We start from the raw sequence: 19,415 nt of genomic DNA, 5'->3' as shown, positions 1-19,415 counted from the left end.
AGAGAGAGAGAGAGAGAGAGAGAGAGAGAGAGAGAGAGAGAGACTGAGTAGCCAGGGTCAGTTTAGGAGAGCTTGGTGTGCTAAGGAGACCTACTTTTTGGCCAAGTGGGAAGGCCTTTAGAAGATGACTAATATGATCAGATTTAGTGAAGAAACAAGAGGAGTGGGGGAAAAACTAGAAGCAGGAAGTTTATTGTAAAGTTATTTTAATGGTTCAGAATTAAAAAGAGATAAACTATGGCAGTAACGACAGGGGTAAAGAGAAGGCAAAAAGTAATGACTTCTTTAATAATGTTAGATGCTGAAAGTAAGGAGAGGGACTTATGCATTAGGTTAACACATTTATTGGTGTACCTGTGTGTGTCAAGTAGCAGCTAGGGATGCAGCAGTAAGCAAGAACGCAATCAATGCTATCATGCAACTCAGTGGGAAAGACAGAAATAAAAAATAATTCTACATGGTGCTGTATCAAAAGAACCTAACAAGAAATTAGAATAGAGAGGTTTCCCTGACCACAGTAACCCTTGGGGCTGAGATCTGAAAAATGAGTAGGAGCTAACATAATCAGGGGAGCAAAGATTTCAGAAGGAAGACTAGCCCCTGCAAAGGAACTGGGGCAGAAAGGATCACAATGCATTTGGGGATCTGAAAATAAACAATGTGGCAGGTATAATAAGAGAAAAGAGAGAGAGAGAGAGAGAGAGAGAGAGAGAGAGAGAGAGAGAGAGAGAGAGAGATGAGAATGAAGCAGACCACACAAGGTTTTGAAAGCCATTTTAAGAATCCGAGTCCCGTCCCGGCAAAGTGGCTCAATTGGTTGGAGCATTATCTCGTATACCAAAAAGTTTGTGGGTTCGATTTCTGGTCAGAGCACATACCTAGGTTGTGGATTCAATCCCCGATTGGGGAGCATATGAGGGGCAACTGATCAATGTTTCTCTCTCACATGGATATTTCTCTTTCTCTCTCTCTCTCTCTCTCTCTCTCTCTCTCAAATTAAAAACAAAACAAAACATAAAAACAGCACATATCCTTGTGTCAGGATTTAAAAAAAAAAATTGAGTCCTTAATGTAGAAACGGTATAAATCCATGGAACATTTTAAAAAGTGGCTGGGGAGTTGCCAGTGATGTGGTGAGTTTAAGCACTGAAAAGACTGGTTTGGCAGGAAGATGCATTTGGAATGAGGCCAGAGTACATGCTGGGATGAAAAGTTACAAGGTGACTACAGTAATTGAAGGGACACTTAACAGTATCTTGAAAGGAGGTAAAATGACAGAACTTGTAGATAAATGAACTGGAAAGAGAAGCTGAGGAAGAAACATGTGTCAAAGGAGACTCTTAAGGTCGGGGCAGTAAGTGTGGAGGGAAAACTGCTTGTTTATAACTTAGGGTTTTTTTGTGTGTGTGTGTTGTTATTTGAATGGGAGAGGTAAGCCATTTAGAGGCAAAAGAGAAGGAGCCAATGGAGAGGAAAATTTTGGGGGAAAATTCATAAAAGTGCTACAAAGGATGGACACTGATAAGATTTAGAGCACAAAAGGACTTCTTAGAATCTGAAACAGCAGGACAGGAAGAGTATGTAAGTCATATATATACTCTGGCACAAAATTTATTGTCTTTTTTTTCTTTAAACCTTTTACTTTGAGGTAACTATAGATTCAGATGCAGTTCTAAGAAATAATCCAGAAATACACCATGTGCCCTTTACCCGGTTTCCCCCAGTGATAACATCTTATAAATCTATAGTAGTGTATGTCAACCAAATACTGACACTTCCATCACCACTGCCTTATATTGCTCTTTTATACCCTCATCCACTTCCTTCCCACTCTCACCTCCTCCTTAACTCCTGGCAACCACTAATCTGTTCTCCATTTTAGTAGAATGTTATTTAAATATAGGGTGTCCCAACCAGTGTATACATACACATTGAATAATTATAAAGACAGTGTTTATTAAAAAAACATTTCATTTTCAAAACTGAGCTATCAGCTGTTAAAGTGTATACATTTTGGGGGGACACCCTGTAGAATCACACAGTATGTAACCTTTGGGGACTGGCTTTGTTAACTCAGCATAGTTCTCTCAAAATTCATCCAGGTTGTGGTACAGATCAATGTTTCATTCCTTTTATTGCTTAGCAGTAATTCCACAGTATGGAGATACCATAATTTATTTAACCATTCATTCAATGAAGGATATCTGGGTGGTTTTGAGTTAGTTATGAATAAAATCACTAAAAATATAAATGGACAGGTTTCCATGTGAATGTAAATTCATTTCTATAGGATAAAAACCCAAGAGTGTCAATATCAGGTCATATGGCAGTTGCACATTTAAAGTGTTATTTTTTTAATATGAGAAAACAACCAAGTTTATTGCATATGTACATACAGGGTTCCATAAGAATATGGGAACCAGAGACAATTTGGACAATTTGGGGTTTGCGCTAAGGATAAAGAACAGAGGAGGTCCAGGTTTGGAACTCCAAAGGGGAGGAAGGCAATTTATATGGAGATGAAAAGCAAATGTTTGCTAAACAAATGTTTGCTGGGCTATCTTTAACAATGGACAGAGGACTTTCATCAAAGTCCTCTGGAGGGGCCTTGCTGGGTTCCCCCGTGTCCATCACACTGAAGTCATATCAAACTATAGCTGTTTATGATGACAGCTCCCTTCTTTTTTAAAATTTATTTTTATTGTTGAAAGTATTACAGATGTCTCCCTTTTTCCTCCCATTGACCCCCTCAATCCCGCACCCACCCCTCTCAGGCCTTCATATATTAAGTGTTTTAAGAAACTGCCCATCAGTTTTTCAGAGTGGCTGTACCATTTCAAATTCCCATCAGCAAAGTCAGAGTGATCCTGCTTCTCCACAGCATGTGTTATCACTTTTTAAAAAATTTTTAGCTATTCTGATATGTATGTAGTGATATCTTGTGGTTTTAATTTGCATTTCCCTGATGGCTAATAATGTCACACAATTTTCCTTGTGCTTATTTACCACTATATATCTTTTTCGATAAAAAATCTATTCATGCCTTTGCCCATGGTGTAATTAGATGGTATGCATTTTTTTAAGGTTGAATTTTGAGAGATCTTTTATATATTTTAGATACTAGTTCTTTTTTGGAGATGAGGCTTGCAAATATTTTCTCTCAATCAGTAGTTTATCTTTTCTTCATCTTAACAGGGTCTTTCATGGAACAAAAGTTTTTAATTTTGATGAAATCTAATTTTCAATTTTTCCTTTATCAATTGTACTTTTGGTTCAAATCTAAGAACTCTGCCTAGCCCTAGATCCTGATTTTGTTTCCTTTCTAAAATTTCATTTTGCATTTTACATTTGGTTCTATGATCCATTTTGAGTTAATCTTTTATGAGATGTGAGACGTAGGTTGAGTACTATATTATTATTATTATTTTATTTTATTTTCCTATGGATGAGTGTCCAATAGCGGCAGTACCACTTGTTGAAAAGGCAATCTTTCCTCCACTGTACTGCTTTTGCATCTCTGTCAAAATTTAACTGGGCATTTTTATGTGGGTCTACATTTGGATTCCCTATTCTGTTTCACTGATATATGCATCTATCTAGTCATCAATACTATACAATCTTGATTATTGTAGTTATACAATAAGTTTTGAAATCAGGTAGACTGAGTCTTTTCATTTAAAAAAATATTTAAGATATTCCAGTTCCTTTACTTTTCCATATAAATTTTAGAATAATCTTGCCCTCACCAGAGTGGCTCAGCGGTTAGAGCATCGGCCCGAGCACAGAAGGGTCACAGGTTCAATTCCCAAGCAATGGCATGTACCTGGTTGCAGTTTTGCTCTCCACCCTGGTCAGGTGAGTGTGGGAGGCAACCAGTTGATGTATCTATCTCACTTCAATGTTTCTCTCTCTTTCTCCCCTCCATCCTTCCCTTCCTTCCACTCTCTCTGAAAAGCAATGGAAAAAATGTCCTCAGATAAGGATTAACAAAAGGAAATAATAATAATAATGATCTTGTCTACATATACAGAAAATCTTGCTGGAATTGAGTTAATCTGTATATCAATTTGGAGAGAATTGACATCTTGACTCTGTTGAATTTTCCAATCCATGGACACAGTATGTCTCTCCATTTATTTAGATCTTTGATTTCTCTCATTACCATTTTATAGTTTTTAGCATACAAACCTAACAGGTTTTGTTAGATTTAACCCTAATTATTTCAGTTTTTTGTGAGTGAATGTAAATAATATTGTATTTGTAATGTCAGTGTTCACATATGTTCAATGCTAGTACATAGAATACAAATAATTTTTATATTTATCTTCTTTATATATAAAAATATTATATATATATATATATATATATATATATATATATATATATCTTCTATCTTGCAACCTTGTTGAACTATGTCTTAGTTCTAAGAGGTGGTTTTTTTGTGTGGATTTCTTGGGATTTTCTATGTAGACAAATATTCCATCTGAAAATCGAAACTGGCTAAAACTTTGAGCACTATGATAGTGACCTCCTTTAACTGGTCCTAAGGGGGAAATACTATCTTTCATCACCATTAAGCATAATGTTAGCTGTAGATTCTTTTTTTCGATGTTCTTAAGTTATTTCTCCGAGGGTTTTAAAAATAACACAAGTGCAGAATTTTGTCAAATGCTTTTTCTCCATTGATTAATTTGATTATATAGGTTTTTTCTTTAGTTTGTTAATGTGGTAAATTACATTGATTTTGGAATACTAAGCCAGTCTTGCATCCCTGAAATAAACCCTACTTGGTCACTATATACATGACTTTTTACATATTGCTGAGTTCTATTTGCTAATATTTTAAGAATTTTTATTTTTGTATTCATATATTGTATAGTTTTCCTTTTCTGTACTATCTTTGTTTAGTTTTGATATTTGAGTAATACTAGTTTTAATTCCTCTTCTATTTTCTGGAGAGATTGTGCGGAATTGCTGTTAAATATTACTAAAATGGTAGAATTCTCTGGTAAAACTACCTGGGCCTGGAGACTTCTTTTGGGGGGAGTTTTAAAATTACAAATTCATTCTCCTTAACAGTTTAGAGGGCTATTTATATTATTTATTTCATAGTAGAGGCCCAGTGCACAAATTCGTGCACATCGAAAGGAAATTAGAAGAAATATTTTAATGTCACTATTTGCCCATTCCCTACAAAAGTGTCAACCAAATTCACTATAGACAATGACAGATGAAAACACATGCATGCGATTGGTGCCAGTGAGAGCTTTTTATATGGATGTGTGTGTGTGTGTGTGTGTGTGTGTGTATGAGATATACATATGAAAATTCATGCACTGGAGGGGGGTCTCTCAGCCCAGCCTGCCCCCTCTCAGAGTCCAGGAGCCCTCAGGGATGGGAGGAGATCAGGGGAAGGCGACACCCCCATCACACCTCTGCTGCTGCCACTGCTGGCAGCGCAAGACTCAGTTGGCCCTGGTTACTTGAGCCTTGGGCCGGCCGTGGGCAGCTGGGGGCTGAGAGGACTGGGGGATTACGAAGGCAGGCGCGTGGGGCAGGCCCAGCCTTGCCACTCACCTGCTGCCCCAGCAGAGCTGAGGGGGCTGGATGCTGCCATCTTGTGGCTGTGGGCGCCGCCATCTTTGAGGGCGGGGCAGTCAATTAGCATATTCTTTCCTCATTGGCTGGGGGTGCCGCCATCTTTGAGGGTGGGGCAGTCAATTCACATATTCCCTCCTTATTGGCTATGGGCACCACCATCTTTGTGACAGCATGAGGTTCAATTAGCATATTCCCTCTTTATTACACTGGTTCTCAACCTTCCTAATGCCGCGACCCTTTAATACAGTTCCTCATGTTGTGGTGACCCCCAACCATAAAATTATTTTCGTTGCTACTTCATAACTGTAACTTTGCTACTGTTATGAATCGTAATGTAAATATCTGATATGCAGGATGTATTTTCATTGTTACAAATTGAACATAATTAAAGCATAGTGATTAATCACAAAAACAATATGTAATTATATATGTGTTTTCCGATGGTCTTAGGCAACCCCTGTGAAAGGATCGTTCGACCCCCAAAGGGTTGAGAACCGCTGCTTTATTAGATAGGATAAACTTGCTTAATTAGACCTGCTTTCTGATGTAGCTAAACTTTTTCCAGCCCAATGAAGCACCCCACTTCTCTTTCAGGTAATTGTCAGCAACACAGCAGTAAATATCAACATGAAGCAGATTATTATTGTAGATCATGCAGGGAGAACAAAGGGTAAAATATTTAACTGCAGCAGTGTTTGACTATATTCTGCACAGTGAGAAAACCTGAAGTTATTTTCAAGGTCCACCATTTCTTACTTCTTTTCAGTTGGGTCAAGTTTCTAAGCTTTCTAAATCTCTTGTTTTCCAACTAATGAAAAGAAAATAGGATTCCATCCAGTCTCCTATCTACCTACTCTAGGACTTCTGTGAGGATCAAATGAGATGAGGCACAGGAAAACGCTTCACAGACATTTGGTTAAAGTGTAAAATGTTTGCACCTGGCTATAAAGCAGGCTGTACTCCCAGGCTGAAGAAACTCCAAGGAGGCTAGCTGCTACTGAGAGGAAGCCAGGCATTGCTATGTGACATCATTACCTGGCACCCACAGCGACCGTTTCTGGGCTGGGCTGTGGGCTGCATTTTGCACCATGGGTTCTCGACAACATCGGCTGTGATTTGGTGGGGTGTCGCTCTGGGATGATAACGGGGCCTGTGTCCTACTTGGGGGAAGCCGAGTGTTGCTTTGTGGGCACCAGGTCTGCAGTGCTTTCTCTGTAAATGGCCAGTGTGCATCATGGCGACTGGTCGGACACTTAGCATATTATACATATAGATGGGTCAGATATGGTAACTTGTATTTTTGAGGAAATTGTTTATTTTGTTCAAGTTGTCAAATTTACATGTGTATAGTTATTTATAGTATTCCCTAATTATTCTTTTGATGTTTCCAGGGTCTGTAATGGCATCACATATTTTAGTCCCAATACTGATCAACTGTGTCTTCTTTCTTTTTCTAGGGCACTTACTCGTTCCTCTGTCCTATGCAGTCTGCTGCTAAGCCCATCCACTGAGGTTTTTTATTTTTATTTTGGTTATTCTCTAGGTTCATATTTAGCCACATGGTTTTTCTTTCAATCTTCCATTCCTTTGAGGAGACTTTCTATTTCTTCACTGAGATGTTATATTCTGTTTTCATTTGTTTGAAGTGCATTCATAATTGCTCACTGAAGTATTTTCATGATTGCTTTAAAATCTTCGTCAGATAATTCTAAAACCTATCAACTCTATGTTGGCATCTATTGATTGTCTTTTCTCATTTGAGATTTCCTGATTCTTTGTCTGATGAGTGATTTTCTATTGAAATCTGTATATTTGGGGTATCAAGTCTTTGGTTTTAGCTGGCTTCTTCTGATACCACTCCAGCAGAAAAAGGGAGAGATGCCACCTCATCACTATCAGGTGGAGGCAGAAGTCCAGGTTCCCCACTGTATTAATTCCTGAGAGGGGTGGCGGGCTCTCCTCATTACTCCTTAGCAGGGTTGGGAGTCCTGGCTCCCCACTATGTTTCCACTGATACTACCCACTTAGCTGGGTACAGCAAAAGTGCCTCCTTACTATTCCCCACATGGCATCCAGACACCAGGAGGATGGGGGCATGGAGCTCCATACTACATGGTAATGAAAAGTTCAGACTCTCCACTAGGCCTCCTCTGATACTACCCAAGGGGGGAAAGGAGGTGTTTCTTACTGTGGATCAGACAAAAGTCCTGGCTCTCCCATATGGTTGGCACTGATATTGCCTGTTGGAATGAAAGTCTTGGCTCCCTACTTAGCCTCTCTTATCATACAGGAGGGAGGGTGAGGGACCTCATTACAACCTGGCAAAGGTGGGAATCGAGTCTTCCCACTTGGCCCTTGCTGGCATGATGAAGGTAGGTCCAGTTTCTTCTATGGTGTTGGGCTGGAGTAGGAGTGATTATAGTCTAACAATTTTGGTCTTGCTAGGCAGCCCTTTTCTTTGTCCTCTAGCTATAGAGAGCAAACTCTGTTAGAGTTTTTTTTTGTTGTTTTTTTTTTGTATGTGCCTGTTGGTGTTTCCAGGTTGTCAGCTTCTTTAGCTCAAGTTGCTATATATGAGGGGGGGAAAAAAAAACAACCAAACCTCAGGGAACTCACCATTAAGTTGTTCCTTGGGTGCCAAAGTCCCTAACCAGTCAATCTTCCTCTCTCCACCTTTCAGAGTCTTATTATGTTTGCTGTACATATAATTGCCATAGTTTTTAGTTGTACTTAGCTGGAAGAATAGGAAAAATACACTACTCCATCTACCTAAAAAAGGAGTCCTCAACTTGATTTTTAAACAAGTTGTTTTAATAACATTAAGCATTTTTATAACTATAACCTGTTACTTTGTGGCTGGGTTCTGATCTATCATTCCAATAAAACATAATTTTATTTGATTACTAAATTACATTTTGCTATCTGTCACCTTGCACTTTAGCATTTGTATTTTCTGGATTCTTTCCCTTTAAAATAAAACTACTCAATCAATGAATGGGATTCATTTCCACCATCATCACCACTCTTCAATAGCTATGTTTGGTTTGAATCTGAACAAATTTAAGCAAAAGATTAAGTAAATATTACCAATTTTTAAGACATTTATAAAAGCAGTGGTTAATTGTGGGGAAGCACAGTACTTGGTTGGAAAGTCTGTAAGGAGGAATCTCCGAAAGGTCAGGGGCCTTTAGGAGGACCCTGCCAAAGGCGGCTGCCCCTGCCTTGACTTTTCCAAACTAGTCCGAACCCCCAGGTGTTTTGCTAAAATCTCTGTTTAGTCTTTTAGACCCAACCTTGTAGAAGCATGTGCTTTTTATAGGATACTTACCCTACTGATTGTATCCAGAGGTTAATTTTAGTTCAAGCTGTTGTGACAATAAAAGCCTAAGGAGGCAGGCGAATAGGGCTTTTTGCTCCTAAAGGAAAACAGCCCCTTAGCCTCTCTTTCACAAAAACGTGTATCAGAGTAATCATTCATCTGTTGCTCAGGGTCTGCCAGTCAGCCCTGGCAGGCAATGTTTTAAAATACTCATTTTCAAAGATGTTTAATAATGTAAGATATTATAACGTTCTAGCTCAGCCGTGGGCAAACTACGGCCCGCAGGCCGGACCCGGCCCATTTGAAATGAATAAAACTATTGAAAAAAAAGACAGTACCCTTTTATGTAATGATGTTTACTTTGAATTTATATTAGTTCACACAAACACTCCATCCATGCTTTTGTTCCGGCCCTCTGGTCCAGTTTAAGAACCCATTGTGGCCCTCGAGTCAAAAAGTTTGCCCACCCCTGTTCTAGCTCAAACAAAGACATTTTGAGTAATTACTTATGTGTAACTTGACGCAATTTTGTATTCCATTCACCTATTGATATTTTTTTTATATTACATTCAAGCATTCAACCAAAATATATTGGTCACCACTCTCCCTACCCTGTTATATGCCAAGCACTGTGCTACCAACACAGTGGAAATAGCAACATGAACATCATCAGGTGTCCTACTCTTACATTCTTCTGAAACTTTCTGAGAAAGTGATATATCAAAGCAATGCTTTCTCAGACTTTTCTACCACATAACCCAAGTATGAAGAAGCCCAGAGAAATCAAAGTAGAACAGTCTACTCAATCTTTTTTTTTTTTAAATTAAATCTTTATTGTTCAGATTATTACATTTGTTCCTCTTTTTTTTCCCCCCATAACTCCCCTCCTCCCAGTTCCCGCCCCACCCTCCACCCTCACTCCCCACCCACTGTCCTCATCCATAGGTGCACGATTTTTGTCCAGTCTCTTCCCGCATCTCCCACACGCCTTTCCCCCCCAGGAATGGTCAGTCCATTCCCTTTCTATGTCCCTGATTCTATTATAATCAACAGTTCATTCTGTTCATCAGATTATTTATTCACTTGATTCTTAGATTCACTTGTTGATAGATGCATATTTGTTGTTCATAATTTGTATCTTTACCTTTTTCTTCCTCTTCCTCTTCTTAAAGGATACCTTTCAGCATTTCATATAATCCTGGTTTGGTGGTGATGAACTCCTTTAGCTTTTCCTTATCTGTGAAGCTCTTTATCTGACCTTCAATTCTGAATGATAGCTTTGCTGGATAAAGTAATCTTGGTTGTAGGTTCTTGGTATTCATCACTTTGAATATTTCTTGCCACTCCCTTCTGGCCTGCAAAGTTTCTGTTGAGAAATCAGCTGACAGTCGTATGGGTACTCCCTTGTAGGTAACTGAGTTTCTTTCTCTTGCTGTTTTTAAGATTCTCTCTTTATCTTTTGCTCTTGGCATTTTAATGATGATGTGTCTTGGTGTGGTCCTCTTTGGATTCCTTTTGTTTGGGGTTCTCCGCGCTTCTTGGACCTGTAAGTCCATTTCTTTCACCAGGTGGGGGAAGTTTTCTGTCATTATTTCTTCAAATAGGTTTTCAATATCTTGCTCTCTCTCATCTTCTGGCACCCCTATAATTCTGATGTTGGTACGCTTGAAGCTGTCCCAGAGGCTCCTTACACTATCCTCGCATTTTTGGATTCTTTTTTCATTTTGCTTTTCCAGTTGGGTGTTTTTTGCTTCCTCGCATTTCAAATCATTGACTTGATTCTTATGCTCCTCTGGTCTGCTGTCGGGAGTCTGTATAATATTCGTTATTTCAGTCCGTGTATGCTTAATTTCTAGTTGGTTCCCCAATATAAGATCGAGGGTCTCATTAGTTTTCTTGTAGATCTCATTAAGTTTATCGGCGGCTTCTAAACAGTTCTTGAGAGACCTTAAAAGTGTGGTTCTGAACTCTATATCTTCCATTGACAATTTTGTCCTTTCTTTGTCTCCGCATTTTGTTATGCTTTCTTGGTGCACCCCCTAGTGGTCTTTGTTCGCAGTCTTATAGTTAAATCTTGATTGTTGTAGCTAATTCCAGGGAGGGTTTGACCTCCAGGCCAAGTGGCTATGAGAATCAGCTGTGTCAGCAATGAGAGAACTTCTGTCCTCTAGGGAGGTGCTAATCTGGCGTTTGCCTGAGGCTATCCGGCAAAAGCCTCTGTGCAGGGCTTGGGCGGGGAGGGTCACACAGGATCAACAGGGTGGGCCGGAGAGAGCAGTTATGGCGGCTCTCAGTCCTGTCCCCAGGGGCTCTGCCTCTCTGAGTCCCAGCACCCGCTGCAAAGCTCAGAGAGAAAGCTGCGCTCACTCTGACCGAAGCCAGACAGTCCCGCTTCTCCCGTTTGAGTCTGGGTCCCTAAAGACTCGCCCGGATCTGGAGCTCAGAGTCTGCGACTCCCTCCCGATTGAAAACGCCAACCGTGCCCTCCGCCGCCAGCCCGCTCCGCGCGCACTCCGCACCTCAGAATTTGACTTCAGCACTGCGCCTCCTCTGAGTGTCCGTATGCGTTTCTCTTTCCTCCTAGTTGTAGGACTTCCACTCAGCCGGCGTTCCTGTGGTTCTGGGTGATGTCCCTTCCGTTTTTTGGTTTCACTTTTGAAGTAGTTGTTCAAAGCAGCAAACTCCGGCGTTAACCTATGCCGCCATCTTGGTTCTCCCCAGTCTACTCAATCTTAAAAGTTTCCTGATTTATCCTTAAAACTCAGAGGAATATTACTAGCAATGATATATCCACATTTAATTTAATTTAAAAACATTTTTTCTCAGAAATATCTTTGATTAAAATCCAAAGTAACAATTTGATAGAACATAAAAGGAAGATATGTAACATTCTTACCATGATTTCTATACCCCTGACCCACCTAGACCTCAGTCTGAGTGTCATTCTACTAGAGAACAATTCACTAATACACTGTATAAAATAGTAATCCCACATGTATCTCTCTTGGCATCTATGACATGCTTTGTCATAATATTCTTCATAATACTTACTATAAAATGAAAATTTATGCTTATATGATTATCTGTTCTTCCCTGCTAGAACATGAGCTCCTTAAGAGCAAAAACTGTATTTGGTTTACTGCTGTATTCCCAGTACCTAGAAGAGTGCCAAACATATTCAGCATTCAATAAATATTTGTTGAATATTTACTTAATAAACAAATGAGAATCATACAAGTCCTCACTTTTATTTTTTATGTAAGAAAGAAAATTCCTATATTTTACATATTTTAGAATGTCCATCTATGATATAAAGTTAAAGTTTTAAAATCATCTATTTCAGCTTTCCTACTCCTGATAAACATTTTATTCTAACATGTAGCCAATAAAAATTTCTTCTTTAAGAGCTTGAAATTTTTATCCCCTATTTTAATGTTCTCTATGTTTGTTCGCATAAGTTTAAAAAATTCCCTGGAATTCTTATAAATTCTTTGCATAATAGTTAGCTGGGAAATGAGAAGAAAGATGTAAAATATAGGCAGAAGAAGCTGTGACTGGATGGGTATTAAGAAACAAATCAGGTGATATTGAAGATGACCCCATCAGCTTTGCTAATGGAACATGTGAGAAATAATATGATTGTAATTCTATCTTCACTGATTGCTGAAGGCTGAATACCAAGCTGCCTAGACGTATCTTCCTTTCCATGTTTTGGTTACTGAACTACACAAATTAAGAATGTCTGCTTACTTTGGATTACTAAATTGACAAACTCTAGACCTGCTCTATCCAATTCAATAGCACTAGCCACATGTGGCTACTGACACTTGAAAATGTGGCTAGAATGACTGAATAACTACATTTTTAAATTTTATTTAATTTCCATTTAAATGTAGAAGCAGCACTGAACACAAACTTTATTGTTTTAGGAGAACTACACTGTACTTTAACTGTACACTGCATAACTTATTATTGTATTTAGTAGTGCACGTGTAGTTCTTACTCCTTTAATGCAGCTACCAGAAAATTTTAAGCTAGATAATGTGGCCTGCATCATATTTCTATTGGACAGCATTGCTCTAGAACAGTGGTCCACAACTGGGGACAATTTTGTCTCCCAAGAGACATCTGTCAGTATCTAGAAACAATCTGGGTTGTCACAACTTAGGAGTGCTACTGGCATCGAGTGGGTAGAGGTGAACGATGTTACCTACATCGTTCCTACACGTATCTCATCCTACAATGCATGAGATAACTTGTTTTGGAAACAAAACATACCTAACCACCACCAGCACCAGCACCACCTCAGTTCTCTTATCAGAATACAACTGAGGAAAGTATCCAGACCATAGGAAGTAATGAGGGAGATGAGATGGATGACCCGGTGGTTCAGGGGTCCTCAAACTTTTTAAACAGGGGGCCAGTTCACTGTCCCTCAGACCGTTGGAGGGCCGGACTATACAAATTCCTATGCACACTGCACATATCTTATTTTGAAGTAAAAAAACAAAACGGGAACAAATACAATATTTGTATTTGCATGTGGCACGCAGGCCATAGTTTGAGGACCCCTTCGGTAGTTGATGTTAACACAAAAGTCTTTTGTAGAAGATGAAGAATTTGTTATCATAGAAGGCTGGTAATATTTTAAAAGGCAAAAAAAGGATGAGAAATACATTTATTTTCTTTTATTTATTGTCTAAAGTTTTACATATGTGTCCTTTTTTCCCGCATGACTCCCCCTCCCCAACCCCCCAACCATTCCCACACCGGGCAAGCCCCCACCGCCCTGGTGTCTGTGTCCATTGGTTAAGCTAATATGCATGCATACAAGTCCTTTGGTTGCTCTCTACCCTCCCCACTTCCCCTGCCATTTGTCTCTGGATCTATTCTTGTTCATCAAATTTTGTTGATCATTATATCCCACATAAGAGTGAGATCATGTGATATTTATCTTTCTCTGACTGGCTTATTTCACTTAGCATAATGATCTCCAGTTCCATCCATGCTGCTGCAAATGGTAAATGTTCCTTCCTTTTTACAGCAGCATAGTATTCCACTGTGTAGATGTACCACAGTTTTTTAATCCACTCATCTGCTGATGGATGCTTAGATTGTTTCCAAATCTTAGCTATTGTAAATTGTGCTGCTATGAACATAGGGGGGCATATATCCTTTCTGATTGGTGTTTCAGGTTTCTTGGGATATAGTCCTAGAAGTGGGATTACTGGGTCAAATGGGAGATCCATTTTTAACTTTTTGAGGAAACTCCATACTGTCTTCCACAGTGGCTGCATCAGTCTGCATATAGACCAATGGAACAGAACAGAGAACCCAGAAATTGACCTAAGCCATTATGCTCAATTAATATTTGACAAAGGAGGCAAGAACATACAATGGAGAAATACATTTTCTTTTACTGTTTGTGTAAAGGAAAAAACTATTATCAACAAAATGCATATGAGAGTGATAAGTCTCAGGTTAGTGAAGACTGGAAATCTATATAATAAAAGCCTAAGTAACCGTTAACGGCAGAACGACCCGTCGCTATGATGCGTACTGACCACCAGGGGTCAGACGCTCAATGCAGGAGCTGCCCCCTGGTGGTCAGTGCGCTCCCACAGAGGGAGTGCCACTCAGCCAGAAGCCGGGCTCATGGCTGGTGAGCGCAGCTGCCACAGCGGGAGCCTATCCCAACTCCACGGCAGCACTACTGAGCGATGACAGTAGGCACAGCGGGCCAGGATGAGCACGAGTGGCATGGCGCCCAGCCCCGTTATGAGCTCCTCCCTGGCTGCCTGCCATTTGGCACACTGCTACATCCCCTGAGGGGTCCCAGACTGCGAGAGGGATGTCGGACTGCTGACTTAGGCCCGATCCTGGTGCCATTCTCTATAGAAGGCAGACAGTCTGAACAACTCAGTGACTCAGGGAAGCATAGGGAATTCAGGGTGAGCCTGCCTCCACGCTTCACTCACCTACTCGATAGTGTTCGCAGGACAGACCATGGTGGCCCAGCCCGTGCCCATTGCAGCAGCTGCTGAAGCTCAAGCAGAAGGCCATGCAGCAGCAGAAGGCCATCCAGCCACAAGCCGGCAGGTGGACATCCCCCAAGGGGTCCCAGACTGTGAGAGAGTGCAGGCCGGGCTGAAGGACCTGCCCTCCCCCAGTGCACAAATTTCATGTACCAAGCCTCTAGTAATGTAATAATTTAGAGAAGAAGGTCCTGAGGCTTTAAGCTAAGGATACTGCAGCTCAGAAAGAACAAATGGAATAATTATCCCTTAATATTTTGAAAGCATTTTTTTCTTTAAACATCCTAATCATATACAGCATACAAACATATGTCAAGGATGATAAGGATTATGATGTATTTAAATTTTTTAAAGTAGATAATCATTTTCTTATTAATCAATATTGCCACATAAGAACAAGTCTCAAGCTAAGGTTGAAAAAGGATTTTAGGTATACATTACCTTTCTGTGTCAAGTGCCTCCTCATTTTTCATCCATCTAATAGTTGGAAGAGGAAGTCCCGAAGCAACACATGGCAATACTGCACTCTGACCAATGACTCTGACTAGGGAAGAAGGTTGTTTCAAAAATACCAAGTTTGATGTGACCTTGGAACCTTAAAAAAAAAAATTTTTTTTTAAAAGATAATGATTAAGAACGCACTTTACAACTTCAACGATGAAAATGACAAATTCCTATTCAGTCTGTGTGGTTTTATATAGTAAAATATTTTAAGCAAAGTGACACCAGAAAATTCCATTTAGATGAGCAAACATTTCTTAAATAACTTTTATGTGCAAAACACTGTGCCAGTTTCTCTGGGTCTTAAAGGTGTATAAGTTATCGTTCCTGTCCTCAATGTACTTACTAGTTAACTGAGGGAGGTGTGACATAAATCCCCTTTACTTTAAAACATAGGAACAAACAAATGCCTCATGACTGCAACAAACAGATAAAAGACTGAGCAAGCTCAGGACCCTTAGCAGCATCCTCCCCACTCCAGTGATATCATAAAAGGTTTCCTTTCCTTCCCAGTGTCAGTGTGTTACTTCTAAAAATCTTTCTGAGTTTCATCTTTAACTTGGTTCACTTAGTCTGTCAACCCTTTGATTTTATAACTGTACAACTATCAGGTTACTATATATACCATATACACATATTATACACAGATTACTATATATACCATATATACATATACACATATATACATATACATATACCATATAAACACACACATATATACATATATATACATACACACACATTTGTGTGTGTGTGTGTGTATATACACAACACTGTATGTGTGTTCACTTTATATAGTTGCTCTTATGGACATATGAAAGGCCACATTCTTATGGATAAAAGATATGTTCTCTAAGTTTTGATGGTGTAATATTTCTAACGCTAAGTTGTGAGAAGAAAAAAATTCTTAGGCAAAGAGATGTGACTCCTGTCCCCACAATCTTAGGAAAAAATGTTTTATAGCCATAGTAACAACTATCAAATCTGGCTTAAAACTTGTGAACCAAATGATGATGGTTCTGTAGTCATGGTAACAAGTAAAAATTGTCTAACAGATCAGGCACAACTCCCTTCAATGAACATGCTTTTGAGAGCCAACCAATCAGTGACAGCCTCAGGCTTTAAATGTCAGTCATTCAGCAACAGAATCACTTGCTTATAAGACTGACATTAACCTGCTCTCACGTATCTCATCAACCATAAAAGATGCTTCTCTGACTGGCATTGACCCACCCCTGTGCGTTATAACCAACACACCAAAAACAATGTCTTCCAAAAATTCTATAAGAGATTGGAAGTTGCATTATTCAAGGAGACTGTGCCTCTGAATTAAAAAAAAAAAAAAAAAATTTGAAGAAAAAACAAATAAATGGAATCATATACTATGCTCAAGGATAACAAAAATTAACATCATTAAAATGTCCATATTACCCAAAGTAATCTACAGATTCAATGCAATCAATCCCTACCAAAATACCAATGGAGTATTTCACAGAACTAAAACAAATAAAAATATTTATACGGAACCACAAAAGACCCCAAATAGCTACAGCAATCTTGAGAAAGAGCAAAGTTGGAGGAATCATACTACCTGATATCAAATTATACTACCAGACCATAGTAATCAAAACAGCATGGAACTGGCATAAAAACAGACATATAGACCAATGAACCAGAATATTCCCTCACTTTAATGTAAAACCAGCTCCTCTTCCCATCTTTCCTTCTCTTTGTGGGTTCTCACTCTCTGCTCCTATTGGCTTTCCTCATACCTGTTTTGTGCTATCTTTACTCAACTGTGTAACAACTTCTTACCCATAACTTTCTCTCACCTGTAGCTCATTGTAGTCCCTTTAGCCTCTTGGCTATGAGAGAGAAGGCAAGACCATTCAATGAGCTAAAGACAGTCTATTCAAAAAATGTTGTTGGGAAAACTGGACAGATATGCACACACAAAAATGAAACTAGACTACCTTCTTATACCATATACAAAAATAAACTCCAAATAGATTAAAGACTTAAATGTAAGACTCAATATCATAAAACTCCTAGAAAAAGATAACAAACATTTCTCTTAGCAGTGTTTTTTCTGATATATCTTCTCAGGCAAGAGAAACAAAAGAAAAAAATAAACAAATAGGACTACATCAAACTAAAAAAATTTTGCACAGCAGAAGAAACTATCAACAAAACAAAAAGACAACCTACTGAATGGGGGAACATATTCACCAATGATACATCCAGTCAGGGGTTAATATCCAAAATTTATAAAACACTTGTACATCAAAAAAAACAAACGACCCAATAAAAAAAAAAACGAGCAGAGGACCTGCACAGACGTTTCTCCAAAGAGGATATGCAGATGGCCATTAGACACATGAAAAGATGCTCACTAATCATCAGCAGATAAATGCAAATTACAACCACAATGAGATATCACCTCACACCTGTCAGAATGGCTATAAATCAACAAACAAGTGTTGGTAAGGACGTGGAGAAAAGGGAACCCTTTTGCACTGTTGGTGGGAATGCACATTGGTGCAGCCACTGTGGAATACAGTATGGAGGACCCTCAAAACATTAAAAATGGAACTGCCTATGACCCAGCAATTCCACTTCTGGTTATATCTTCTATATATATAAAAGCCTAAGATGTAAAGTGTCCTCTTCGGAGTTCGACCAACCGGGACTTTGCTCGCTCGCTTTGATGTGTGCTAACTACCAGGGGACAGTGCAGAATGAAGGAAGGCCCCGGCCGGCAGCTGGGGAAGGGAGGCCCAGGCCGGCAGCTGGCAGCCGCTAGGGACCCTACCTGTGCATGCATTTTGTGCACTGAGCCTCTAGTCTTATATAAAAACTACCCACACAACATAGGGATGGTCCAATTATATTCATAAACTCACATTCAAAATAAAAAATGTGGAAAGAATCAGGCACCTAGCTGTGGGTGTAGAAGCTGAAAGGTCATGAAACACCAAGAGGCTAAAGGGACTACAATGAGCTACAGGTGAGAGAAAGTTATGGGTAAGAAGTTGTTACACAGTTGAGTAAAGATAGCACAAAACAGGTATGAGGAAAGCCAATAGGAGCAGAGAGTGAGAACCCACAAAGAGAAGGAAAGATGGGAAGAGGAGCTGGTTTTACATTAAAGTGAGGGAATATTATAAAGATCCAAGAACTCTTGCTTACCAGTGTCTTGAGAGCTGCTATAGTAACAGCTACCACTCTGCCCATCTGTTGTATGAACTAGGCTGAGTGAGACTCTAATTCTTACAAGTAAAAAAATTTAACTATATATAAAAAGAAAATCTATTATAGGGAAGTAACCAAACTCAAAGGAGTGGGGAGACCTGACAAAAGACACAGAGTTAATGTTTCTTTGGTCAAGAAGAATGCAATAGACATTGAATATACTTTACTGCTTGATAAATATTTACTGACTAATGTATTCATTAAAGTATAGATCTTTCTTGTATGTTTTCTTCTTTTCCCCCCTTGTAAGATGCTTTATGCTGACGTTAATATTTCGCAGCACATTTTTAACAGTGTTTATAAAAAAAATTCTAAGAGAACAAATTTTACCCATCAATAAACATAACACTGATAGTAAATGAATACCTGGAAGAACTTTTAATTCAGCTTCATCACTGTACTTCGGTGGCCCGCCACTTTCAACTATGCAGCGATAAAGTCCCCCATCTCCTTCAGTTGTGTTGCTGATAACCAGTGTCCCACTTGGAAGTTTGAGGACTCTATCATCCAGAAGAAGAGGTTGCCTGTTCTGTTCCCATCTTACAAATGGGACCAAATCTGCATTAACTTCACAATTCAGAATTGCACTGTCCCCAGCATAAACTGAAGAATGTTCTGGTTGACTGGCAAATCTTGGAAGACCTGAAAATTAAAGAGAAGGAAGAAATAAAATGTAGCTAAACATTACTTTTAAATGAAGTGATGGG

The 19,415-nt window shown here is 39.2% G+C and overlaps 1 protein-coding gene across 13 annotated transcripts in view; it reads right to left on the bottom strand.

Annotated features, from left to right (window-relative positions):
* NEO1 (neogenin 1) overlaps positions 1-19,415 on the bottom strand; it is a 258,499-nt gene that overhangs the window by 161,452 nt on the left and 77,632 nt on the right. For all 13 annotated transcript variants that reach the window (XR_004973933.1, XM_036348445.1, XM_036348476.1 and 10 more), the window contains 2 exons: positions 19,075-19,350; positions 15,397-15,550 (listed from right to left, as the gene is read on the bottom strand). Coding sequence is in view for 12 of the 13 variants with exons in the window: in XM_036348445.1 (XP_036204338.1) it covers positions 15,397-15,550; positions 19,075-19,350 (430 nt within the window). In the remaining variant the exon portion in view is untranslated. The remainder of the gene's footprint in view (positions 1-15,396; positions 15,551-19,074; positions 19,351-19,415) is intronic.

The sequence above is a fragment of the Myotis myotis genome, unplaced genomic scaffold (assembly GCF_014108235.1).
Source record: "Myotis myotis isolate mMyoMyo1 unplaced genomic scaffold, mMyoMyo1.p scaffold_m19_p_1, whole genome shotgun sequence".
NCBI classification, from domain to species: domain Eukaryota; kingdom Metazoa; phylum Chordata; class Mammalia; order Chiroptera; family Vespertilionidae; genus Myotis; species Myotis myotis.
This window is presented reverse-complemented; position numbering and strand designations above follow the sequence as displayed.